Below are 27,639 nucleotides of genomic sequence, written 5' to 3'. Positions count from 1 at the left end.
CTTCAAGTGTAATCAGCAAGCAAATTATAATATTTTTTTGTCTTGATCTTTAAATTCATTAATAACGATGTGTGAAACTTGGAAACACTATCAATGCAGCACATTTCTCCCCCCCCGCCCCCCCGGCTGATTTATGTTGCAGAACATTTCACTTTGCTCGCAAGCCTTTGATTACAGATTAGTGCTCTCTCTTCCCTCTCATTGCTGGTAGAAAATTATTGCTCACCTTTTATACAGGCTCCGACTGGACCTAAAACTCCGCTTAAGTCAGTGGGACTGGCATAGAATCATTCCTTACATGTCTGGCAGGGTGCTTTGCAGACACAGAGGTGACAAACCCTTTGCTCAAGAAGCTTACGCTGCACTTGAGGCATCAGTGACCAGCAAGAGGCCCTACTAAGAAGAAAAGGAGGGTCAGCAGCTATGGGCAGTGGGAGCGCAGATTGCCAAAGCCATTTTGTTTAGTATATTTATCTTACCCCTTTTTTTACCTCCCTCTCAGTTCTTCTTAATTTGATATGGTCAAAGAGAGTCACGATGGAGATCAGCAGTGGGAAGGCGGTCAAAAAAGCGAGCCCGGAGGGAAGATCTGAAGAAGGTGGTGGATTAGGATCTCCTGACCGTGCAGCGAGGTCGGGTGAGGTGGCAAAGGAGGATCGGCTGCTGGCACGCCACCACACAGGCTCCAGAAAAGTAAGGGAACTTCATTTTTCCTTTCTCTACATGCTCTTTTTGTACCAACATAACGCTGGGGGCGTGGGCGTGTGTTTTTCTTTTTTTTTTTTTTTAACCAGCTGTGCAACATTCCCCTGGCCTTGTACCGCATTAGCACCAAGGGCATGGCGCCACTGACTGACAGGCCGGTGGGCGCACAGGCCTCCCCCTCATCCTTCCCCAGACACGCAGCGCTAGCAATATAACGCCATTACCCCGCCGCAGGTAGGGAAAAAGGCTTTTAATATGGGCAACATAGCCCCCGAGGGAAGGCGGCAGCCGCCGCTCCTTGCCAATATGGCCCCCGCGGGCAGCGCCGTGAGGGGAAGCGGCCGAGGGCGCCGCCGCTCTCCGCCCCCGCGTTGGGCGGCCGCCGCGCAGGCGCTCGGCGAGGCCAGGCCAGGCGAAGCGGGGCCGGCTCGGCACTGCGGCTTTGCCAGGGGAACGGCGGTGTTGACGGTAGCGGCCCGGCAGCCCCGCGCACCGCCATGCCCGTGCGCTTCAGGGTGAGGCGGCGCGCGGGGCTGCCTGGGCCGCGGCGGAGGCGGGGGGTGCGGGGGGGTGCGCGGCCCGACGGGGCCCGGGCCTGGGGGCGGCGGGGCGGGCCCAAAGGGGGGGGTACAGTGGTTTCTGAGGTGCCACCGGCGAAGCGGCAAAGTGGGGAGATCCTTGCACTAATGAGCGCCGGCTAATAAAGACCGAAAGAGCTCAGTCGTGTGGGTGACAGAGGGTTCGGGCTGTGCTTGATCCTGAAATTTTACTCACCTGAAGATATAAATAAGTTTTGAGGTGGTTTTTTTTTTTTGTTTGTTTGGTTGGTTGATTTTTTGGTGCGTGAAATTATTCGACGCTTTTCCCTGCTGTTGGGAGAGCAGCCAAGTAGTTTTTGTTCTTCGTTGGGGGTGGGTTTGGAGGGTGCAGAGCACCCTGACAGCCGAGCCCCAGCCCGGTTGGTGTTTTTCCCCTTGGAGACCTGTTCCCAACAGGGGCGGTGGATCACGGAATCACGGAGTTTTCAGAGTTGGAAGGGACCTCTAGAGCTCATCTAGTCCAACTCCCCTGCCAAAGCAGGATTGCCCAGAGCACATTACTCAGGACTGCATCCAGGCGGGTCTTGAAAATCTCCAGAGAGAGAGGACTCCGCAACCCCCCTGGGCAGCCAGTGCTCTGTCACCCTCACTGTAAAGAAGTTTTTTCCTGTGTTTGAATGGGACTTCCTGTGCGGGATGGGCACCTGTCACTCCACGCACACCTCTCTGTTTGCTGCAGGGGCTGAGTGAATATAAGAGAAACTTCAAATGGAAAACCCCAGAGTTTTGTAGCCCGTCCCAGCAACAGAAATCCTTGTGGGCAGGACTTCGGTCGGATCAGTTTGGTAAGCATCCTGTGGAAGCTACCCCCTTGAGTGCAAACCCCAATGTTGGCCAAGCCAGCTCTGGGAAGGACAAGCCTGGCCCGCAGAAGGTCTGGAGAGGTTTGCTGTGATTGAGTGCATGGCCACAGTGAACTGGTAGTGTTTGCAGTTTGTATGTTTTATACAGTTAAAAGTATCTTCGTGGTCATCATTTAGAATGTGTTTTTGAATGCCGTATTCCTTCTTGCTACGCTGAAACTTGCTTTTGATGTTAGTGCTATTTATATAAAATGTGAAAAATACGTGGTTTCTGACCTGCAGCATAAGCTGAGTCCCAAACATGAAGCACAGATGCAGTGTTAACCCATACAGGGTGTGCAGAAGGAAGCATTGGGTTACCTGTGGTACATGGAAACAGTAAGTAAAATTCTGTATTTAAGAGGAGACTAATTTAGGGCAAAGTTTGATACAAAGTGAAGTTATTGTGAAGATCTGCAGAGGCAGCTAACTAGGAAAAAAAAAAAGAAAAGGTGGTCATTAAATGGAAAAGCTTGTGATCAATCATAGAATCATAGAATGTTTTGGGTTGGAAAGGACCTCAAAGAGCATCTAGTTCCCACCACCTTGCCATGGACAGGGACACCTTCCACTAGACAGGGTTACTCAAAGCCCCATCCAGCCTGGCCTTGATACTGTAGACTAGGAGTTAGGGGTTGTAGAGATTATTAGAGCAGGAAAATGTGGGATTGGAAAGTAGAAAACAAAGAAAAGCATCTGGATTGAAAGGCCCATAGAGAGCTGAGGAAAAGGAGTAAGCTGCAGAGTGATGACAAGTGCAGTGTTTTGAAAAGGAGCAGTAGAAAATAGGAATTACTGTAGTAGCACAAGACATTAACAAAATTGTGTAATTCAGTGCAACCATACTATGCAGTCTGTGTAATTAGAGTCCAATATATTAATTCCTGCAATATGATACGTGTTCTAAATTATGGCATAGTCATTAAGAAACAACTACTGGGAGTATGGTTTGTTTTCAGCTGAAATACTAGACATTTTAATAAATAATTTAATCTTGCCAAAGGTTATGCCTTATATATATTACTGCTTTCTTCCATTACTGCAAAAATATATATTTCTTTAATCTTGCTTTCCCTAGCACATGGCTCTGTGTATGGACACCTGCATTGAAGAGAATAGCTTCCATGAATTCTGAAGCACCTGAACATCCAAACACATTAACTTTTTAAAAAAATTGTAAACTGTGCTGCTTTTCCAATCAAACTAAACTGCAAATATTGCAAGACTTGCAATAAAGTCATGAGTTAGTAATGGAGGAGTTTCTCTTCCTTCTCAAGGTATAGCAGGGTTTTTGTGTGTGCTTGGTGTAGTTTTCCTACACCTTTGCATTCATTTTCACTCCTACCTCTTTTCTGGCCATTTAACCATATGCATCTTCAAATGTCACTCTTGACACCTAATAGGACTTGCAGATTGTTTTTGATAATTAATTTATGGTTCTTCCTGTTGGAACACATAGTTGGCAGTTTTAAGAATGACTTGGAACATCACCTCAAAACATTAACAGCTGCAGGTGCCCCGAGTTCCTTCCTGCTACTTTTCCAGTGTTTTTCCACTAGAATTACTTCCTACCACCTGTATGTGTATTTGGACATCCAGATATTCTGTATACCTTTCACTGTAGGTTGTTCTCTTTCTATGTTGTTTTTTTCATGAGATAGGAGTTTCTCTGTCTCCTAGAAAGTGTTTCTTTCAGACAGTTAGGGGCCTTCACTTATTTGTCCATTGCATGTGAGCACTTACTTTGCAGTTGGATTACTGCTTTAAATGTGTTAAGTCATTCAATCCTCTTCTTAAAACAGTGGGGTAATTTTATTTTCATCTGCATGTGTAAAGGCCAGCAATTCTTTTAAAGAGCTTGGTACTTTGTTTTGTTACATGGTCTTTTTACAATTTTGGAAGTGTTTTTGTGTTTGTCCTGTAAAAAGTCACCAGCTATCTGAGATGGTTTTAAATCACGGTTGTATTAGATGAACAGGGATCTGTTGCTGTCCTGTCACAATCGGCGAGAACCTGTTCAGCAAGGTATATTGGGCATGTGTAATGAGAAGGGTTTGTGGTGTACTTTATCACTGCAGGTTGGTCATTTTGTATTTGTGTTAACAACATTCTTTTCACCAGCTTTGTTAATTTTGCTGTTGTTGTTCAACGCCCAGAATCAACTTGCAAAATATTGTCCTGTGGACATATTTGCTTTACGTGGTTTTATCCAGCATGGTCCTGGAGCACCATGTTCCCATCTCTCTTTAGTGGAAAGGAAAGGCATTCACAGATAGGAAAGAAGACAGAATTTCACAGCCATGCAGTAATTCATAGGCTGTCATTGCTCAACGATACTAAAATATTTTTTTTCTAATAATCAGTTGTATGATAAACTTTCGGTTTATTCTTGTAAAGAGTGATATTACACCTTCAGTAGAACGTTTCTGTTGAAACTAATATGCCTTTTTCAGGAATCACAAGAGAACCAAACTTCATTTCCAAGAGAAGGGTACCTCATCATAATCCACAGATTTCGAAGTCCTTTGAATGGCCAGCAGATTGTGATTTGAATGACCCACTTGAAACTGAAGCTCTTAGGACTGCACAGTTGCACACAGACCACAACAATAATGATGTGAATCAGGAAAAAATTGAAATGCCAGAAGGACTCAGACTACCCCCAAAAGTTCAGCCACATTTGGTGGGTTCTAGAGGTGAAACAGCTCTTGCTCTTGCAGAAAACAACATGAAGAGATCACCCTCTGCAGCTCCACCAGATCAAAATGAAGCATTTTCATCTCCAAGAAAGGAATTAGAAAAAATGGGTAATGGGGTAAGGGAAGAGTTTTGGTTGTTTGGTTTTTTTTTTAGTTAACCAGTATAAAAATTACTAATCTGATATATACAGTAATTTAACACCATTAAATTAAACACCAGCCTCTGCTGTCTAACTCTCTCCTTAGTTTGGTGTTTTGATATTTACATTGTAGCTTTTCTGTTGGGAGAACAGTACTTTTGAGACCAGATTTTGGTTCTGCTTAAATGAAGCGCAAATTCCTGTTCACCTGCCATCATTGTTGATTTCAGTTAAACAAGGATTTAGCCAATAATATATAGGCTTTTCGGGGTTGTTGGCTATGATGAGAAAATGTACTTTGCATTCATTTAATTCATACAACCAAAACCCAAATAATTGTTTTGAAAGTGTGCATTGAAAGATATCTGACTTGCAAAACATTGTAGGAAAAGGAACAATCAGTGTTACTTTTTTTTTCGTTTGTATGTTGTCAGCTTCACAGAGTCCTTCAGAGGAAAGCAGGCATGAATATTTCACATTTCAATACTTTCCCCAGAAATTCTGAATATCGAAGCCAATTTGTTTGGAAGAGTCCTCATGAAAAGTCACCGATACTTGCAGCTGAACAGGTAATTTTAAAGAATCCAAAAAGTAAATGAATACTTTGTGTATCAACGAAGTTGCTTACCTTCCAAGATTTCCTTTCTTCTTCTTTTGGCAGGGGAACGACAAACTTGAATGTTGTTATGTGATTTTTTTTTTTCTCTCAATATACAAAACTGCAGTATAATTAGATTTGTTTCCCTGTGATTCTTTAGTAGTCAGGTCTAATTACTTGGTCTGCTTATCCTTGGTTGTATTCCATCCTTTCTAACAGGACCATTTTCTTCTGTTTGCATTAAGTTACCTTAGGAGCTCTAAGATCCTACTCAATGTTACCCTTGATTTTTAACATTTTTATGTTATCTAGTATATAGCTAATCAGCAGAGGAATGTTCAGGTGTTCTGTATTGTAACAACATGTCTTGCCACTGAAATCATTCAAGTTTCACTATTTATTCTCATGGTCTTTTATAGGTTTCCACAGATTCTTATTCTCAGTCTCCGACTCTGTGCATGTATACTTCTAAGCCCTAAAGTGCATCTCTAGTGTTTTTCAGTTTCATGAGAACTGCTTGTATTTAAAAGTGGAGTCTTCTGATTTTAAGACACTCTTGCAGCATTTTAATACATCTCATGAGTTTTTGGACTTTGTAGGATTGGAAATGCTGCTATTTCTAATCAGACCACAAAGAGTAACTCTAATTGTGAGACTGCTTTGTGTTTTCAATTAATTGTTACTGGGATCAGGACTTAGGAGACTCATTCCATCTTTTGGTCATTTTACAGTATAAAATAGGCACTTCTGCTTTTATTTCCTCTTCTGTTTCTTCACTAGGAGCATATGGATTAATGGGATTATTACAGATGGTGCTTTCTCTGTTTTTACCTGCAGGTAGCAGATTTGTTCAGTAACAGCTTTCAGAGGCAATAAATGTTGATAATTAGGATCAACCACTATAAAAACTGTTCCTGTCTTTTTCTTGTTGGAATGCCAAGCAGGTGGACTTACTTTGAGATATCCGTTTCCCAACATTCTCTTATCCAAGGAAGACTCACTGAAATACATTACAATAGTGTAGAAGCCAAAGGACCATTTGAGGAAGAGGCAGGTTCTGGAAAGTCACCTTACGGAAAATTTAATGGAGAATTCCATTTGATTCTATTAGAAATCAGTTTGATAATTTCATTATTGATACTTGTGAACATTGTGCTATTTCAGAAGAAAGACTGTGAAATCTAAAATAGCAAACTTTTTCACAGCTTAAACAGAATAGAAGCCATAAGAATAAGTCTGTAGGGACTACAAATCTTTAGATAATGAGAAATTAGAGAACATCTAAATATGTATAAATGTTTGTAAGTTCTAAACATAAGATTAGAATTTAATGATAAAAATTATACATATTAACAAACTGATATTCTTTTGATTGGTATGATGGAGAATGTACCTGAATACTGAATAATGATGATACCTTTCCCTTGAAGAGATTCTGTGAAAATACTGAAGTTATCCAGTTAGGTTATGTCAGACCTAAATTCTCATAGCATAGCTGGGGAAAATGTATGCTTGTGACATACGGTGTGGTCTTTTAATTCAGTGCCCCATGAGGAAATGATACCTGACCATGTATTAGGCAAATTCTCTACCATTGTTTATAATACAGCGTTGGTTGGAAAATAGTGGATGGCTCAAATTACCAAGACCTAAGCATCCAGTTCTAAACCACAGAACACTTGTCCAGTCCATAAGTAACAGACGTGTCCTAAGGACTCAGGGAAATTTTATGGCTTATATATTAAAAAAATACGATCCTACCTACAACCCTGGAGGTAAACTGTGTTCCCAAATACACAAAACCTCTGTTAGTGAACTTCAGTAAGAACAACATTGGACCATATGTTTAATTGTCTGCCTCGATCACTTTTAAATGTATTTTTATCAGATTAAGTTTCTCTTAAATTTGTCCTAGAAGTTAATTAGTCTGTACATGCTGTGTTTGTACACATGGCTCTGCTCATCAGTGACTGTATTTGCATGAATTGCTCCACTGAATTTGAAAATTTAGCCTGGAGGTAAGCAAATCACTCTTGTTTTATTTTGTTTTGTTTTCTTTCCTCCAAAGGTTATTTGCAACACAAGTAAATCTGTACCTCCATTTAAATCTCCTGCAATTACTTCTGAAACTGCGTATGAGAGAAGAGTCAAGGAGTCTCCTCCTGTTAAGGGTCCACAAGAGAGAAGTGGTTCAGAAGAGAAAGAATTAGCAGTTTGTGAACAAGTAAATACTTCCATGAAAGAAAGGCATTTTACACTTCTATAATTTTGATTGTTCTTTTCTCTAATGTGGGTGTGGGTTTATTTTGAAATTTTTTAGTTATATTTTGTAGCTGAGCTAACGACACTGGACTCAGTAGTGGTTTTGCTGTAAAAGACTGAAAATATCACTGTACAGCTCTGTTTGCTCTTACGGGTTTCTGTAGTGGGTTCTGTAGTTTCTGTAGTGTCTGTTCAGTTTACAATGACATGTTAAGTGTGTTTTTCCTGTCACCTTAATTTATGAGTTTTCAAGTGGTGGGTTTTTTTTTGTTTGTTTTGTTTTTGTTTTTTTTTTTTTTTAATTGAAACTTTGCTTTTAGTCATTAGGACAGTTTTTGAAATCTAAATATCCAATTTATGCTCTCATTGGTGCCACTGTAGTCTCTTGCTATGCAGGAGGGCTGGATGGGAGGTCTGGAACTTTTTTGATCTCATAAATCAGACATAGTGTGAATTAAGAAAAAAAATTTGATATATAGAAGATGCCACAGTTGGAACTGATTTTCAGCCAACAGTAATTTGAGGAAACATGGTGGAAGGGTTACAATTCATTTCCCTTTGCCTTGGTAAGTTGAAAGGTAAGTGCAGGGCTATAACAGGACATTGTGTAGCCTATGTAAGCTCTGTTACTCAGTTCAAAACATTAAAATGTCTTTTAAGTTATTTGGCTGGCTGAGGCCTTGCATTTCCTTGTCTTGGTGTTGGCTTGGACAAACATAAGTGGGCTTGTAGGAAACATGGCTATAGCCATTTTACCAGATACTTTTAATAGAATGGAATTGTTTCAGTCTGAGGCCTTCTAAAAAAAGGTGATAGCAAGTTAGACTGCTTCGCAACTAACTTATTTTGCAGGGTGGACAGATAAGTGTCTGTTTTTGTAGCAAGTTGCCAAGCGTAGTGTTGTTTAAAGTTCTGCAGGTTAGCTAACCATCCGGCCACGTACGAGTCTCACAGAAACAGCCATTGTCAGACATGCTCACTAGGACCAAATGCATACTTAACATGGAGTGCCTGTGGCTCGGTTTAGCCGTTCATACTTTTGAGGTTCTTAATGATGATTACTGGCTTGGAGGCTTTATCATTTAGAACCCAGACCTGCCCTGTGCTTTAAATCTCATCTGGGAATGAGGAATTTTATGTGCTCTTTTGCCTCTTTTAACAGATGTGAAGAAAGCTTGAAAAGCATGAGGCCTTTAGGAAGCATTTGTTTTTAATATTGGAAATTCAGGTTATATTTTCCCAAGAGAGCTAATAAATTGAAGGAAGAGAAGGCATGAGAAGGGAATTTTAGTGAACGTGTCTAAAACACATTTTGTTTATACCGATATCTCTTCTCTGATGAATATCTTGAAGAAGTTTTGGGGGATTTTGGTGGGCTTTTTTTTTTTCTTGCTTTCTTTTTTTTTCTTGAATTTGAACAATACATGTAAAGATCTCTAGCAGGATCAGAAATCACACATGAGATTTCCAAGAGGATAAAATAAGCAGGGAAAAAAACCCCTTTGATGTCAAAACTGAACAAGTCAGTCTGACCCTTTATAAACCGGAATGGCAGCAAATTAAAAATTTGCCTTTTGGTTTATTATAAATTGGTTTATATTGCTTGACTATAAGAGTTTTTATTTTTTAATTTATTACAAATTCCAGAAATATACCTGTTGAGTCTTACACAAAACTCAAGTTAGAGTTAGAATGTGCAGGTGTCATAATCTTTCATTTCTGTGTTTCATGTTAAATTTGTTTTGTAAAGCGTACAAAATGGATCACCTAACTAACTGAATGTTGCACTCAGAATCTTAGCTTTGGCATTTTGCTGGTGTATTAGCAAAGGAATATAATATTCTTGTTTGTATTAAATACGCAAAACAGTTGACGTTTTAAAGTAACATTAACGTTTTGCAAAAGTTTTATGTCAAAAGGAATATGAGGGTTTTCAGTTTTTTAGCTAATACGATATTTTTAAAATTATCTTTGCCTTAGAGTAAAAGGGAAGAAGCGTTTCAAAAGCCAGCAGAAGATGCAGCAAAACAAGGGAAATCAGAACAGAAACATCCTAAACAAAAAAATAAGCAACATATCAGTCCAAAGCCCCTCTCTTTACATACAAGTCGTGGGTATGTATAAAATAGGAAAACTTAGCCTAGTGAGTAGGTGTACAGCAGTGTAATATTTAGAGTCACAGACGATGACCTTTAACTGCACCATTTTACAGTTGCAAGGGCAAATGCGATGTCTGCCCCCTTGCAGGGCTGCGATTGAGCTTCCTGTGGGTACATCTAAACCTGGTGTTAATTTCCATCCCCTTCTCTGGGCAGCCGAAATAGAAGCTTTGTAATGACGCTCGTTCAGTTGAACCTTCTGGTGCCATAATAATATTATTAATAGATTTAACATAAATGAAATTAAATTGGTGCAATGCTGCTCCTAAACTTTCAGTGAGTACTCTGGAAGTTGTAGTCATCTCTCAAACTGCTCTCCTGTGCTTGCTCCATACTGTGATGATTGTACTTGATGTCTGCTTTTTCTAGTCCGTACCACCTTCTGTCCCAGAGTAACAGAAGCAAACTCATGAGATAAATAAGTAAAGAAATCTGTCCTGTTTACCACTGATAATCATCTGGTAATCAGACAAGCATGGAAATAAAATGAAATTGAGTGCTATCAAAGTATCTTTTTCTTCTGCCACATACCTACATTGCAGGAACTGAACTCGTTTCCATTTCCTACACATCTGAGATATGCCAAGAGAAATAAAAGTCCAGAATGATGTAGGTTTTCAAATGCATATATTAGTCCATCTCTGCTGTCTTTGTGCTTAATGTATATGTCCCAGTGACTGCTTTCATTGACATCACTTTCTGGCAGTGTTAAGGCATTAGATTATAGATGGGTGATGTGACCTACATAGGTCTGAATGCTCTTGGATATTGGGAGATAATTACAAAATCATCACTTAAAATTCTGTGAAATAAAATTGTTTTACGAAAAAGTGAGTGAATATACTGTAGTTAAAACCTTTAACTCTTTGGTTTTTATAGCTGTTTGACGTAGTAGATTGTAGTAAATTTTGCAGAGAGTAGAATGTAAAATTTGTGATCATTTGCTATGACTTTTTTATTTAAGGACAAATTTCTGCCTCATGCATTCAGTGTGGTAGCACAAGGCAAAAGTTTCCAAAACAGTCACTGAGCAAATAGCGGTCAAAATGTGCAAGCACTCAATATGCAGACAGTACTGTCGCTTCGTATGCAAGCTGCATTGCATGGTCTGTGCTTGCAGCAGAATGACTGGAATCAAGGCACAGCAGTGATATGTTTATTGAGCTAATCTATTGGTTTTGCAACCAAAACTGAAGGAATTCTGTGAGTTTCAAAGAAGGGGACATATGGAAAGAAATTTTGAATGTAAAGGGGTTTTTGTTTTGTTTTGTTTTTTTTTTTTCCTTGGTATTTTTCTTTTTACAAGGTGCATTTTATTCTGTGACTTCAGGCTTCTATTTCTGAAGAAGGACTGAAAAGGAGGGCCTTTTCACCCGGTGCTGAATACATTAAAATAAAGTTAGTAATGTTCTGAAGCAAGGTTAAAATCAAAAACCTCTTTAAATTTAAGCTGATAAATCCACAGTTCAGTGCTTAAGGACTTGAAGTATTGCTTATTGCCTGCTGTAGGTTAGATGATGTTAATTTTTCTGTGTCTGTATGTGTATGGCAGGAGGGAAAATGAATCCATCTTTTCAAGTACCGAGGCCTTTTGAAGATCAAAGCCAGTAGGACACAGTTACATGAATTATGCTGATCATTGTTCTGGTAGCTGGATGTTTCTAGCCCCGGCAGTTCACCCCACCCATAGGCAGAATGCCTTTAGAGTGGAGTTCCTAGAAGGAAATGTCTTAGACATGTTAGTACCAAACCAGGCATTTTTCCTTGAATGCACCTTCATCAGTGACTTAAACCAAGATGCTCCACTTTGCATTGAAGTAATTGAGGTTTATGTGTGTAGTATGTTCTGCTGATTTGGCTGTCAGGGCAAAAGCTTCTGGCAGAAGGGTTGTGAGGAAAAACCAACAGGAGTAACTACTTGAAGAGCCACCAACTGAGCTTTTTCACAGCTTTCCTAGTTGTGTTGTTATGTAAGAGCTGTGTTTCAAAGCATGTGTTTTTCACATCAGCCCTGGCATTTAAGTATAAATACACTTATCATTGTTGATACAATGTTAAAAGTGCTTTTAAAGAGTTTTCTGGATGTCAAGCTTTACTCTTTCTGTCTCTTTTTACCTGCTTCATTCTTTATTTCTTAGGAGGATGAACACTGAATACAGGTCAAAATTTTTGTCTCCAGCCCAGTATTTCTACAAAGATGGAGCTTGGTCTCGTATTAGGAGTAAAGTTCCCAGCCAGGTGAGTATTCTTAAAAAATCTGAAGCCTGAGTATTCTTTGTATTTTGATTTTTATATACAAAATCTTTGAATTGTGGTGTTTATAAGATACAGTTTTGACATTGTAGTGATAATGACTCAAGCTCCCAAAGGTGAGTATACAAAGAAGATTAAGTTCTGATAAGCCAGTATAATATGTAGTAAGAAAGAGACAGTGTGACTCAAAGAATATATTAATGTGACATGCAAAGTGAGGGAGGAACTTATTTCCCTTACAAATCAGAATCATCCAGAACAGAGTCTCTTGGAGCAGGTAATTGTAGTGTTGATGTTCAGCCCAGTTGTAACAAGCTTAAGTTTTCAAAATGTAGAATTAGATGATAGGAGAGTCCAAGAGAATAAAAGGAAAAGGCCAACATATGTGTCAGCCTAGGTCAGCTTGATAGTCAAAATCAGTTTATTAGCTTGCCATGCTGAATCCATTCAAAGCAATCAGCTGAGTTCAGTCATACACAACATAAAACTAAGAATTTCTTTTGCAAGTTTCAGCCAGACTAAGTATTTTCTTGTAGTTTATTCAGTAACTGCGATCAGTATTACACTGTATAGGAACTCATTTGGCAGAACTCTGAAAATGCTAAATAGCTTCGGGACCATAGGGTTTCTTAGCAGGATTATTGAGTGTGATTTCCTGACTTAAGTCAAGTAAATCAAAACTGTAGCAGTATGCTAAGAAACCGCTAAAGCTAGTTTTGCAACAGTTGGATTTCACTGGATAGTCTTCTCCCAGCTGATAGCACCTTCGTGTGACACTGTGCTACTAAATGTGTGGCAAATACTTGGAAATGTGAATTTCCTCATCATTTGTGACCAAGCTGATGTGGAAGATAGAATTGGAGCGGATGGGTCTAGGGTGTTGGGCTTTGAGATTTTGAAAATAACATTCTTTGGAAACTGCAGGAGTAGTGTGGTAGCATTCAGTTCTCTGTTTCCTCACTGGACTTAATCTAGCAAGTAATTTTCTTTTTACTCAAAAATAAATATATATTGAATATATACAAAATACTCGATGAGAAATAGGTCTCAAAGTTTAAAGTATATCGTAGTATGTGGTGATTCGTAATCAGATTTTGTCTGTGCATGCATGAGAGAATCCATTCTGTGAAAACAGCCTCATGAGGATTAGAGGACTAAAACCAAACTATTTTTATTTTTTATATGTATTGATATATGCATTAGATTTACTGTAACTAAGGCTGTAGAATATTCTGAACTATCGCATGCAGCCTGACTAAGTGGTATACAGAATGTTTATGTGGAATGTTATGTCATTTTTCTAGCATGTAAGTCTTTAATTTGGAGAGTGGATGTTGCGTCAGTAACATGCAAAACAGTCAGGAGCAGTGCTCAGCTTCAAGAGCAACTGACTAATAGGCAAGTAAAGGGAAAGGGACACAGTGCCTTGGAGTATATTGTTTCTGTGGCTCAGCTGGGAGGAGTCATTGCATTAGAGTCAAGGGAAAGAGTGAGGAGACTGCAAGTGGAGGATGGGAAAGAATCCTTTTTGGGTCAGGTTTGAGAGATGTAGGAAGTAAATATATGCGGCATTTAATTGCAGCGCATGAGAAACCAAGAAATTCCCACACTGTAGATACGTGTTTTGGATGTGTCTGACTTTTCCAGGAAGATTTTATTGCTGTACAAGGGAATTGCAGAAGAAACTGGAAAGAAGTCATTTCGGAGTAGGCATGAAGAATTATTAGGATGTTTAGGGCCTTCTGAATGAAGGTGTTGTGCTGCGTGGCTGGAAGAGCCAAATTCACTTCAAGACTGTAATAACAAATGTTTTATTGATGACAAATGTGCTTAGATTACATACACGTTTTTGATTACATACACATTTTTATGTATGTGTAACTACATTAGATCCTAGTATGAGTTGTGAAGCAGAATTCACCAAGAGTTGGGTTGTTCACCCACTAATAGGGACCATGAACTGGGATTAGACCGTTGTGAGACAAGTTAGTTTTACCCTACTGGTGACCTTTTGTTGATTATGTACATATAATAAAAAAAAAATATAATTGGAATTACCTGAATTTTTCCTCTCTCTGTTAGACTTTACATCACATGTTTGTGAATGTATGTTGTGGTTTAACCCCAGTAGGCAGTTGAGCCCCACGCAGCCACTCATTCATTCCCCCTTAGTGGGATGGAGGAGAGAATCGGAAGGGTAAAAGTGAGAAGACTTGTGGATTGAGATAAGGACAGTTTAACAGGTAAAGCAAAAGCTGTCTGCACAAGCAAAGCAAAACAAGGAATCCATTCACTACTTCCTGTCAGCAGGCTGATATTCAGCCATCTCCAGGAAAGCACATCTCTGTCACGCTTAATGGTTACTTGGGAAGATGAACACCAAATGTCCCCTTCTTCCCCCAGCTTTTATTGCTGAGCACAACATCATATGGTACGAAATATCCCTTTGGCCAGTTGGGGTCAGCTGTCCCAGCTTTGTCCCCTTCTGGCTGCTTGTGCAACCCCAGTCTTCTTGCTGACGAGGCAGTGTGAGAAACAGAAAAGGACTTGATGCTGTGTAAGCACCATTCAGTAATAGCTAAATAATCCCTTTGATGTCAACTCTGTTTTCAGCAGAAATTGAAAACATAGCACCATAGGAGCCACGATAAAGAAATTTAACTCTATCCTGGCCCAAACCAGGACAGCGTATCAAACTAGTGTTGCGAGTAGATAAAGAATAATATTCAGCTTGTGTAAATGTGTTACTGTGTGGGATTTTTTCTTTATGGAGTTATTTTAATTTGCTATTTTCCTATTACTATTTCCATAGGTATCATTGTGGGTTATAATTCTTAAAAAGAAGCTTTTTGTGGGTGTGGTGAAAGCAAAGAGCAAGGTTAAAGCTTGGAATTTTCTGGTTTTCAAGACAGGTTGGAAGAAAACCAAGGTTAATTCTTAAAACCTCTGTTAATACAAGAATAAATTCCTGCTAGACCTGATTCTTGCCCAGGCCCTTTTTTTTTTTTGGTAGCATCCATCAATATTTTTGTTATAACAACTACAGAATGGGATCCAGCATGGCTAAAATAGTAGGACTGAATAAAGTATTTCATTTACAGTTGAAACATAAGAAAGAATCTAGCCATTTGAGAAATATGTTAACAGCAGGTTAATATAAGTATGCATAACTTGAAAAATGTGTCAAGTGCATTAGTTTTATAATAAAGCAACACAGGTACTTTGGCCATTCACAATATAGGCTGCCTGACAGTCCTTTTGGTTTCTAAATTATTCCATACCTGTTCCCAATATTTTTCACTGACATGAAGATCAATGTTCTGCAAAGCTGGATGTAACCTCTACCTCTGCTTGATCGTTGAGACTCACCCCTGCCACAGGTGCCTCTTGATTGGTTTAAGTGATTAGATGATAAGCTCTGACTGATCCAGCCTATTTTCTCCCTTAGTTGTGACTGGACATGGTTAACTTTGGGTCCAAAGCAGGCTTTCCAAAGTTCTGAGCCCAAACAAGGACCGTAATAGAATTCTGATATGACCTTAGCTGTAGTGATTACTCCTAGACTGCTGCTCTACAGTATATTATTAAGGGTTGCTTTTCAGCAATGAAAAAATCGATTCAAATGAAAAAATCTCTTTGAATTATGCTTTTGAAAAATTAATGCGGGCAGTTCATAATCACAGTAGGACTCCCTGGGGCCTGTGCCCTGCTGAGATAATGCTGCCCGCTGAGTCACTGAAGGAGATGGTTGTCCTTTGTACTTCTTCACAATTCACTGGAGGCATAGTATTCTTCCTCCTCCTACAGTGTCCTGTTGCTTTGGATTTATATTCCTTCTGTTGTGGCTATCATCATTAATTTTTCCTCCTTCTACTTAAAGTGAATAATCCAGTAGATCACTTGCACCTCAGACTTTAAACTCTCCTCTTAAAAGGACAAGTATATATTTTTAATGGGCTATTCTTTGGAAGTTTAGTGGGTCAAATTGTGGGATGTTAGTTAGTATGGACTAAGTGGATTTCCATCTGCTGCATCCAGTTACTTTTAGTGGGTTTAGCGGAATTTGGCCCGCTTAACTCTGTTCCTTGCAGGGAGAACGATGCAAAGTCTATCATGAAAGAAGAGTAAATAAGAAAAGCTATGAAAATGTGTTAGAGGAAGTGTCAGTATTACTTTCCTGCTCTTTGACAAAATACTTATTTCCTGTGAACCACTTTTTTAGTGAGCCAGAATTCACACAACAATATCACAGAGTTATTTTTAATCACATAAACGTAAAAGTTCTGTTGTTGCTTTTTCTTCCTGCACTTTAATTGTGTTTGGGTGAAGGACACAAGACACATGAGAGTTGAAATAGTTTTAGTCACAAAAATGATAGTGTAACATCAGCAGTGCAATGTCTAAAGAGAGGGCTTATGACTTTCATTTTTTTAAGACTAAACCTGACATCTTATTCTACAGTTACTGGTAGTGTAGAAGGAGTGATTTTGATATTATGTCTTACACACAATAGCACCAAGAGTTCTCCTGTAATCATCAGCTCCTTGCTGACACAGGATTAATGTAGCTAGAGACAGTTGCAGTGTTCACAGCATACATACTCAGTATTACACGTGCACAGAGATCTGTTGACTTGAAATAATCATAAATTAGTGTGTGGTGAATATATCTTTGAGTGTTAAGGCTTAGAAATCTAAATTAATTTCCTCAAGCTTGGTAAAAACTGGTGAAATACCAGTGCTTATGTGTTTGTTTTACAGCTTTTAACTGAATCTCAGGGAGGCAGCATAGAGCTATGTTGACAGGTATTTAGTATTTCATTTCTTACTTAGACTGAAATAAAGTTACAAGGGTGATAATAACAATACAGTGTTGAGAGAAAAATAAGAAATTTTAAAATAATTCTGTATTCATCTCCTTAGGCATCTCAAAACACCTTAAATTCCATGTGGTATATGGAGGTTGGTTGCTTCTAAGTTCCTGTTTCAATGTTCTGTGTCTCAGCGCTGATGGAAAAACTAGAATCCAACACTAAACTTATTAATAGCTGCTGCATAACTTTTTGTTCTGATGGAATGAGTAATTGACAATTTTGCTTTGGCTTCATGGCTCAAACATGCTTACTAAGTATACACTTTTGTTAATTTTGCTTTCCTTTTGTTGCATTTACTGCGGCATGCAATGTTTGTGCTGTGGGCGGTCTTGTATTATGAGTAACTTTCCTTTCTCCTTTAGCTGCCTTTAGCTAATGCAAATATGTTATGATAGCACCTATCGATGGACTTTAAACAGATGTGCAACTTACAAAACCTTGATGTGCAGGTGAGAGAACTTCGAGAAAGAGCAAAGACTTACAGGCAGCGAGTAGAGGGAACACACTTCTCCCGATACCATCTCAATCAGATCTTGTCTGATAATAACAGTCTTTGGGATGTGTCCTCAAATTCCAGTTCAGAAGAAGGCATCAGCAAAAACATCAGAGCACTAGATCTTGCTGGGTAAGTTCGTCATTCCTGCCTATTCTGTGGCTTTGAAACAGAGCAAAATGAAGAATATAGGCTTAATGTAGCTGTGAGATCTTGGATGTTTGACTGTATTCAAGATGCAACTGGACAGGGTGCTCAATTATCTCATCTGGGCTCCATTTCCCCATGAAGGGTTGGACCAGATGGTCTTTCGAGGACCGTTCCAACCCGGGCTCTTCTATGATTCTGTGATATGTAAATTCTCAAGAACAGATGAGGGCATTTACCTTTTCACAGATACGTTGGTTGATATCTGCTCAAATTAAAAGTGAGGCCCAGTCCAGTCTTCTGAAAGAAGAGAAAGTTATGCCTTTATAATTCTCCATAAATGCATATTTAGTGTGGCAACCTTAGTCCTATCAGGCCTGGAGGAATTTCACACTGAGTCATACTGAAGTAATATGCTTCTTTCTACTGGAATGATATGAAATATGTTTTGCCTACTCAGATATTATCAGTGTTCTTCTCAGGATTAATTAATCTTGTGGTGGAGTCTTAGACACTGTTTAGTTCTGAGACGAAGACTTCAGAGCTGGAATGGTGTACATCCCTTGTCTCCTTTCTTTGAAGACCATCGGAATTGGTAGATGTTAAATCCCTTGCTAGGAAAATTCAGAATGAGTATTTTAGTAAAATGTACCTCAGCTATTGCTGAAGCAAGGAGGAAAAAAAAAAAAAGCCATTTGTGAATTCTCTGAGATCTGATATTTAAAAACTGTGCCTTGGATACCTCTGTCTGCAGTCCATCTAGGCTGCTGTATGCACACTGCTTGTGTTGTTTGCATGGGGGAGATATCCATCCATTTGTATGACTGTAGTTCTAATAAGAGTTGGGCGATGACACGTGAAAGAGTATTTATTACACTATCATGTGGGATTAAGTATGGTGTAAATTTTTTGGTTTACTGGTTCATTTTTTTTTGCCTGTGAAATACAGATCCTCTTCCTGATCTCATTTCTGTGCACTGGGCTAATTTGCACTGATTTCTGTGAGCAGTTGAGAGTTTCAAAGACTTTCAAAAGTTGTGCCTAAAGAGGAGTCTTTTAAGCTTCTTGGCTGTCAAAATGGTCCCATCAGACAGTCCCTATGTGTGGAACTAGTTATTTTTTTAACACTTCTGATAATCTAAGGTGCTGTTTAAATCGGAAATAGAGACCTGATTCTACATTACATTTTTGGAAATGGTAATCTAGAAAGAGTTTTCATAGAATTTCGCTTGCAAATACCTTGTGCTTAAACATCAGTTAAAACTTCAGTGGAAAGTTTTTTTTTTAATATCTGATCTGTACTTTTGACAAAGGACTGAACTGGATAAATGTGTTCTACATAGACGTGCGTACATCATGCAAATCAACAGTGTGAAACACTGCTTGCTTTGTTACCTAGAGTTTCTGAAAAAGAGACTGCACCAAGCCCCAAAATGCTGCAGCAACCTGACTCCAGAGAACAGCCACACCAGGACAGCACTGAGAAGACAGGCATGTCAGATGCTTTAACTGTTCCAGTCAAAAGGCGTTTGGTTTGGGGTGAACAAGAAGGTACTGAAGAAAGGGACAATCAACAATCAACAGAAGAGGAAGAAAACCAAGGTGAACAGGCTGCAGTCGTGACTCAGCAGTTGGAAGAAAACAATAAGGTTGCCGATGAAGATAAGAAAATTGAAGGGTAAAACTGAACATTTTTTGTGGTGTATATATATAATTTTTTCCTCTAACATCTCAGAAATTTGTAGGTTAACTAATTTTGGGTTTTGAATCAGATTTACTTAAGGAGTTATTAGGATGGTGTGACACTGCTTTTGGTTTTAACAGTATGATAAGGAATGAGAAAGTTCAAGACATTGAACTGGTTGGTAGAAGTGGTTTTATCATTAAGATTACTGGATTTGTAACTTGCAAGACAAGAATTTGTAGAAGCATGAACAATTCTAATTTTTTTTTTTTTTTGAAAACTAAAAACAGTATGGTTCTCTCAGAACAGACTGTTCATTACACAGTAGCCAAGTGTAGTGAAAATTAAGGCTTACAATTTGCTTCAAATTGACAGCATAGGATTTATAGGACTGAAAGGATAGAATACATGCTAATCTTGTGGTTAAGCGTGTGTTTTTCTTTAAAAAAAATCATGGACAAAGATAAAGGACTTGGGAGAAAAATATAATTAGCATCCAGTAGTCATTGGGGATTATGTTACTGAGCACAGGTGGGGAAAAAGGTGGAGAGATGTTTAGATATAAGGAGAGATCAATTCAGTGTATGCATAGGACTATATTTGGTAGTTGAAAGATCCAAATTATATCTAGTTACAGAAGTCTCTGGCTTTTTACTGTGTAAGTTTTGCATACTTTTTTTGGTAGAACAGTATTCTAGTTTGATAGATATTTAACTCTGAATAACTTTGGCTCTTGTTACCATACCATCAAAGCATTTTGTATTCCTCCTTGAATTTTATCTTTGGTGTTGCAACATGAATCTAAGGCAAGGAATTGTGATTGTCTCCTTTGGGGATAATATCCTGTGTGTAGGCAAAGAAAGGTTGAGATGAGATGCTAGACTCAAAGAGAAATTAAATGCAGGCTTTCAAAATTGTCATCCTGAAAACCTTCTTAAGTTTCTATCTCTAATTCTGGAGATTATCTAGTTCCTAGATGTGTCTCTGACTGACATTGAAGATTTTCTGTCATCCTGCAATGTGGCTGTGTGTGTGCTGAGATCTGCTCTGGACTTGGCCATGCAGAGCAGCTTAACACTTGCATGTTATCTAAGCCTGCTTGAGAGCTACAAATGAGGTTTTCTTTGCCTACATGTCTAGCGTGCACTGATAGGATCAGGTTCCTTGCAGAGTGTGGGTTTGCTGCCACCTCCTTTTGAAACGCATCTGGAGGAAGAAGACAGAAGTGGCAGTGCTGATTTATTTAATAACCTGGGGGCTAGAGCGGTTACATAAATGTGGGATACTGGGTTTCAGTTCCACCACATTGACTGAAAAGAGTCAAACCCACATTCCCACCTCTAAGGTGGCAACCAGGTTCAAAGTTTTTCTGGGTGAGTGCTCTTTCCAGCCCTCCTGTTGAGTCTCTGCTACTCTGCAGCAATACATTCAAGATTTATTAGGACGGAGGGAGCCTGAATTTGCAGTTTGAGACTGTTTATGTATTTTATGCAGTTACATTAAAAAAAAGAAACAACAAAAAACCCCAGAAACTGAGGCCCTGGGGCTGGAATCCAGGACTCCCCATTGCAAGCAGATGTTGTAGCTACAGGCTATTAGTGTTTTATGGCCCTAACTGTCTTGCCTTAGGCTTCATTGTGGGAATGTATTAGAAACAAAAACCTTGAGTGCAAGACTCCTGAGTCCTTAGCTAATCCTTTAATCATTTCTCATTTTTTGCAGTGAGAATGCCTTAGTATTGAATTCTTCTCCAGCTGTATCAGATTCTTCTTCTGTATCCTCAAGGACAGGTGGCAGGCTTCCTACTCCGAAGCTGAGGGCGCTTGGTGGAGTTCAGAGGACTCATCATGATCTCACTACCCCAGCTGTTGGTAAAAACTTTTAAATGCAAAGTAGTACTTCAAGAACTAAAGAAAAAAAAAATCTGAATTAATTTAGTAGGTTATTTAATGTAATAAAGCATTTTTCATCTTCCCCACTACAATAGGAGGTGCAGTTCTAGTGTCTCCTCCTAAACTCAAGTCTTCATCTTCACAGCAGAGAACACAAAGTTTAGGAACAGACCCTTCTTCAGCTAAGCAAGGTGCAAGAGGAGCTTCAAAAAGAAGATCCTTACAGGTGAGCCAGAGAAGAGACTTATCATTATGCATTTTAGGAATGTGCTTTTTAAGTGATTGTGAATAATTTAATTGATAATTCTTTTTCTTCAGTTGTCATTTACTATTCTAAAATTTTCAGCATCCGTGACTGAAAAAGGCTGATGTCTGACTAAGTCATTTATTTGGGGTATCAAGCAAAGGAGTTGAGGATATTGGAGTGAGATTGAGTGAGCTCCATTTTGGCTTTTTCTGCTAAATGCGCAAGATCTGTTTGTGTGGGGTTTTTTGTTTTTTAAAGATCTGCCATCAGGACCTGTTGATTTCCCCTTTAAAGCTTGCCACTGACATAGCGCACAGCTCCAGATTCCTTGACTTAACAGAAGTTTAAGGAGAGCTTGATTGCCTATGTACAAGATAGGTGAACGTGCCATAGTACTTTCATTCTCCCTTCCCTTTACTTATGTGCTTCTTTCATTTTGCAGCTTGCACAGTTACTAAAAGAAAAATAGAAACATTTAGGAGTTGTTTAACTGTTTTCCTCTCAAAATTGTGGGTTTTTTTGTCAAGTTGTGCTTAGTCTGTGTTCTACAAAGACAGCTAGCATTTCACTGCATACGTGCTCTGTAGTAAGTTCTGCAATAGAAGTAGACACAATTGCATGAGAAGTTGGTTGTGTTGGTTTTAAATCTAAGATCACAGTTTTTTGCTGTGGAGAAAATAAGCTTTTGGTTTGACCTGACCAGATTACTTTCAGACCATGTTAAACGCTTGTTATTAGGAATAGATTTTCTTTAAGCTGTCTCACAAGGTTGAAATACTTCCAGTACCCTCATGAAAAGTGTAACAGTGTAAAGCCAACATTTGCTGCCTATATGAGGATCTGTACTGGAAGGCTCTATATGAGATGTTGGGGTTTTGTGTGTTGTTTTGTTTATGTTTATTTTTCTCCTGGTTGTGTTTTAGGCTGATGTGGAAGTGGAAGCTGTTTCACACCTTACCTCCCCACCTGCTGGGCTGGGGACTTTGGATCCTCTGCCACTTAGGCGGGATCAGTGGCCTCCTAACAGAGTTTCTGATGAGCAAGTTCCTCTTGCTTCAGCCCATCAAGAGCGTTCCCATACACCTCCTGTGCTGAAGTCAAGCAAAAACTGCTCAATGACTTGCTGGAGTCCCTCTCGTCGTATTCAGGGGACTCTCAAAGATCCAGAATTCCAGCATAATGGTGGGTTTTGTGTATTAACTGGCTGTTTTAGAGTGCTGCAGGATGGAAATGGCTACCATGCAGTGTTCAGGCTAAGAGAGTGCTGAGCTTGCTGCTTTACAGGCTCTACAAAGAATGTGTTATTTGTAAACAAAAGCTTTTCTACTATATGCTTAGTCTTGCTGAGGAAATGTGCACAACTCTCCACCTCAGTTTGGATTCCACTAATATCATTATATTCTAGTGGTTTGTTGTCTAATTTTGCCTTACTAAAATTCAATAAGTACTTACTCATTGTGAGAATAATTTGGTTTAGCATGAGCTGTTGTAATTTTTAGTCTTTAGGCTACACCTGGACTGGATGCTGTGACACTTTTCCAGCTGGAATTACCAGAATTACCACAGCAGTGTGTAATTGTGGACCTTTATAGTGTGGTATTAGTTAGCAGGAGTTGTGGATTTCTGAGAGAGAAGCTCCTTAAATATTTCTGCAGGATATGGAAACAAAAAAGCCATCTAGAAAAGATTGATTGGATATTGAGAAAAGCCATTTCTTGGCTGAGGAGGAGTGCTGGAGCATTTCAAAGATTTTTTTTTTTTTTTTTTTTTTTAACAAAATTTAGAGGTACTGGGGGCATAAATTTGATAAAGCAAAGAGGCTTTCACCCCTTAGTCAAAATAAAGTTTATGTGCTTAAGTCTTCATTCCAGAAAGACTTTCTATAGTTGCTTAAGGTCCCATGATTCTTAGGCCTTTTATTATAAAGATTAGCTAAACAGAAGTAGTATTTCCATTCTAGAATGGAACAAGTAGTTGTCAGATCAAGTGGGATGGTGAAATCCAGAGAATGTCCTTGGAAAGAGGTTGGAATCGGTGCTGTGTTCAAGCTCTGCACCTCAAGTGCAGTTCACTAAGTAACTTCTATCATCTAGAAAGATAGGTGCCTTGAGAAGAATACAGTGGAGTAAGTTTATTTTAACTCAGCTTTGAGTAAAGGAGTCTCCTGGAGATTTTGGTATGTTTGCTATTTGTAAGACTCATGTTTTGGAAATAATGTAACATTTTCAAATGTTCTAAAAAGAAATATTATCCTTTGTCTATTTTGAAATTATTCAAAAATGTGCCTTTAACTTTTTGTCTTAGGGTATGTTGGCAATCCAAAACCTAGATCTTTCCAGTTACCCCTCCAGGAAAGAAACTATAATGATGAAGGTATTTGTTGTCCCAAATTATTGTTGTATATCATGTGTATATTACCTAGATTAATTTTAACTTTTATGCTAACATGAGAGGTCTCTGAATGCAATAAGTAATACTGGCTTATGTGTTTGCATGAATAATTACCGCATTGTTTCATCAAAATAGTTTGAAACTGTTCATCCTAATAATCTGAAGTATGAATATGAAGGTATATTCTAGTATAAATAAACCATTAAATGTAGCTAAAAATTAAATAACCATATTGAACCACAGTGGTCTACTACAGCTTGCTTGGTTCCATAACCAAAATTGTTTCCTCCCTACGCTTTTTTTTAAGCCTTTGTGATGATAGCAACAGGAGCGATCTGCAAAATGATCCTGGCCCAGGTTGCAGCTGCAGTAACTTTGCATGCAGTTTAAAAAGTACCAAAAATCTTAAGATAAAGATTTTGCTTGTGTGACTTCAGCATCAGCATACAATGATTCTTCTAATTTTAATTTTCACACCTGTTCCTCTGCTCAATGTATTAGGGGTACTTATGGCATCCTGTTACTCTGATTGCTGTTTTGACCTTTTTTTTGTGTTTACTGTGAAGTTAATCTGGGGGAACAGCCAGTGCACAGTCTGCCAGTGCATCTTCTTGGCCCTTTTGTGGGCAGTCACAAGTAAACTCTTTCAGTAATGTGAGTCAACCAAAGGCACTGTAGCCTCATTAGCTTGAGCTGCTATACGTTGTTTTTTAGCGTGGTGTATGAGGTTGAGCTTGGTGTTGTGCTGTGCTAGTCGCAATCACCTGTATTTGGTTTGGAGTAAAGTATAGGCAGAGCAAGCTTATATCTGATGGCAGTTTATTTATAGATCTACCCCAGAGCAACCAAAAGATTTTTTCTATACCCCTTGTGCTTGTTTGCTCCTTGGTTTTAACCAAGGTTCAGCCCGATTCTCTGTTTTACTCATTGCAGTTGGCTGGAAAATGTGTGGGTTGTGCAGATGGCTCAGCCAAGCATCTGTATATCTACATAAAACATGCAAAATCCTGTAGTACTCTGCAGCTTCCCACAGGCTCGCTGCACACAGATTAAATGCTATAACTGCTGTTTCTTTTTTTTTTTCCTGTGTGTAATGTGCCAGCTCACAGATAGTTCATGTGCCCATATTTGTTCATGTACATACAAACCTGGGAGTTATTCCAATGACATGTCTGTTTGCAGAAGTGCAGTTAGCAGTTTTCTCATACATAGGAATATAGTTGTTATGCATAGTGTGTGAGCCTGTTACGGCCTGTTTGGATCACTGTATTTCAAGAACTTATAAATGCTACTGCAAAGTTAATTGAAACACTGACAAAGTACAGGTCCTGTTAAGACTGAGTTGTGCAAATTTTTGTTGGTGTTTTTGTTGTTAGAGGGGCTGGAAAGTAGTGATACAGTTCTTTTTAGTTATTGCAGGAGAATGGGTGTAATTAAGGTCATTTTTTGTAGAGAGCGTCTTGACAGAGCTGTAGCAATATTTTAATAATGATGTTAAAGAAGTATAATGTTGTGCTTTATCAGAAAAGCAGCGTCTAGGCTGCTTAAATTCAAGAATTCTGCTGGGTGTGAAGTGGACCCTGTATTCAAAAGGAAAACCTTTCAAAAGTACATTTTTGAAGCATGCTTCTTGTTGGTTTTGTGTTAAACTTCCTGTTTTCTTCAGAAGACACATTTCTTTTAACAGCTTGTGGCACACTAGCTGGTTTTGGCCCAGAACGGGTCTTTTGGCAACATAAGGTCTGATATTTTAGTCGTGTTATTCTAAGGTTGTCTGCTTTGCTTGGAAGTGGTGGATTGCTTTCATGAGTATGTTATTATCAGAGTCTAGTCTATACAGACTTCAGTGGCGGAGAAATGATTTCTGAGGTCTTCTGCCACAGGAGAGTAAATGTAAAGATAACTTGGAGAACTGGGCAATTCCCAGGTGACAGTAGGGATCTCATTCTGGAGGTTGTCAAGGGTTGGGCATGTATCTCTCTTGTACGTACCTAGCATCCTAGGAGCTTTCCAGTGAGATTCTTCTCCAGCATGTCAGTTACCAAACAATAGAATTAGTGTATTGTGGTACTATTTTAGCATCCATTGTGAAAAGTGGAATAAAAATATTTGCACTTTCAAAGTCTGCCATGAATGTCAGCTGCATTTTAATATGTATATTTAATCTTTCTGTTTACTTTTCTCCTTGTTGCTTTCTCCACAGATGACAGGTTGTCTCAGATTTCTGCTCGCTCGGCAGCATCTAGCTCGCTTGCATCTCAGATATTGGAACGAGCTCAGAAGAGGAAGGATTTCTGGGGCAAGAAATAATCTCTTCCACCTGTTGTACAGAAACTATTCTGTAAAATGATTTTTTTTTCTAGTTTGTAGTGCATATTTTTAAAAAAATGTGATGGTAGATATCATGCAGCTTCCTTTCACTAATCACTAATATTGCCCAACGTTTAGGACTTGCCATCCCAATTTGAAATTTCAATATTTAAACCAGTGTTGAAAATGTAGGTCCTTTATATCTGAGAGTTATGTCTTAATTCACTGTGTCACAACAGCCATGTGGGATTTTTTTTTCTTTCCACAGTGGCACCTCTTGAAACAGATAATTATGTTTTTTTATGCAACCTGTGTGTTACTTTTCAAGGTATTCTGCTGCAGTCATGCAGTGTGCCCGGGGACAGTATTCAGGGACAACACTGTCATTCACCAAACACCTCAGTTGCTTGATTTTAACCAGCTATCTTAAAGCCAACTGCGGTATATTTGTTTATGTTACTGTATGAATTGTCAGTACAACACAGTGCTGTAACAAAAAGTTATTTTTACTACTTACTGCTTTTAACCTATTACCAAAAAATTCTTACTATTTCTTAATGAAGCTAACATGGAACATACAGGAGTCTGAGAAAAGGACGCTAAGCATTAGGGTTTGTTCACTGTCCACAGTTTTTTGGCCAGGGTGATTATTAGAGTTCAATGTATACAGTGGTGCAGTTCATGGGATGTACTGATGTGAACATTTGTCTTTTTGTCGTCAAGACCCGTTTTTAGTGTTAATTTCAAATTGTCTAGAAAAAGCAACCTCAGCCACCTTAAAGAGCGGCCTTTCCCAGCCCCACTTCAAACTCAGGTATTTAGAAGTAGTTGATCTCTTAAAGTAAACTCAGAAGAATGTTTTTTCTTGACTTTGACATTTTAATTACCTCTTCTCCTAGTTTCCTGTTTCTGGGAGACTGGCATACTGTTAACGATTCTCACAGTGAAAAATGTTTGTGATTTATGCTGACAGCTTGTTTTGTCTTTCCAAGAGATGCAAACAAGTTAACTTGAAGTAGAGGAGATTGATGGCTAGCAGGCAGTTTGGTTCTTCTTGTGTGGCTTCAAGTTTTGATATTACTTCATTTGGAAATTTTATATAAGAACAATTTGAATTTTGTACACGTTTGCTTACATTATAATTTTGTACACAATTATGTGCACGTATTACTGGAAATAAAAAAGGTTGTTTGATTTGTTTGTATTCAAGTTATGCCAGATAAATTGGTAGAGCTTATTATGTTGGCACTTATCCGTTTAGTTCTGTTTTACCTGTTTAGCTGGAACATGTACAGACTTTTGAAAGACATTACCTCAGAACTGGTCTTCAGAAAGAATACGTTAC

General features: G+C 38.9%; 1 protein-coding gene across 1 annotated transcript; it reads left to right on the top strand.

Moving 5' to 3' along the window:
* Window positions 1-528: 528 nt before the first annotated feature.
* On the top strand, window positions 529-27,482 carry MDM1 (Mdm1 nuclear protein). Its single transcript, XM_082479804.1, has 15 exons — window positions 529-693; window positions 1,984-2,089; window positions 4,600-4,961; window positions 5,420-5,554; window positions 7,652-7,807; window positions 9,826-9,959; window positions 12,143-12,242; window positions 17,180-17,218; window positions 17,580-17,755; window positions 19,170-19,448; window positions 21,177-21,325; window positions 21,442-21,572; window positions 22,517-22,775; window positions 23,898-23,966; window positions 26,188-27,482. The coding sequence occupies exons 1-15, from the start codon at window positions 538-540 to the stop codon at window positions 26,292-26,294; spliced, it is 2,358 nt and encodes a 785-aa protein (XP_082335930.1). The 5' UTR covers window positions 529-537; the 3' UTR covers window positions 26,295-27,482.
* The last annotated feature ends 157 nt before the right edge of the window (window positions 27,483-27,639 follow it).

The sequence above is a fragment of the Vanellus vanellus genome (genome assembly GCF_965231255.1).
Source record: "Vanellus vanellus genome assembly, chromosome: 1".
Lineage (NCBI taxonomy): Eukaryota > Metazoa > Chordata > Aves > Charadriiformes > Charadriidae > Vanellus > Vanellus vanellus.
The sequence above is the reverse complement of the archived record's forward strand: the minus strand, read 5'-3'. Positions and strand labels throughout refer to the sequence as shown.

Excerpts from the sequence above, each read along its gene's own strand:
- MDM1 (XM_082479804.1), top strand. The coding sequence starts at position 538 with ATGGAGATCAGCAGTGGGAAGGCGGTCAAAAAAGCGAGCCCGGAGGGA. Across the intron at positions 2,090-4,599 it reads ACTTCGGTCGGATCAGTTTG|GAATCACAAGAGAACCAAAC; the intron begins GTAAGCATCCTG and ends TGCCTTTTTCAG. Across the intron at positions 4,962-5,419 it reads TAGAAAAAATGGGTAATGGG|CTTCACAGAGTCCTTCAGAG; the intron begins GTAAGGGAAGAG and ends GTATGTTGTCAG.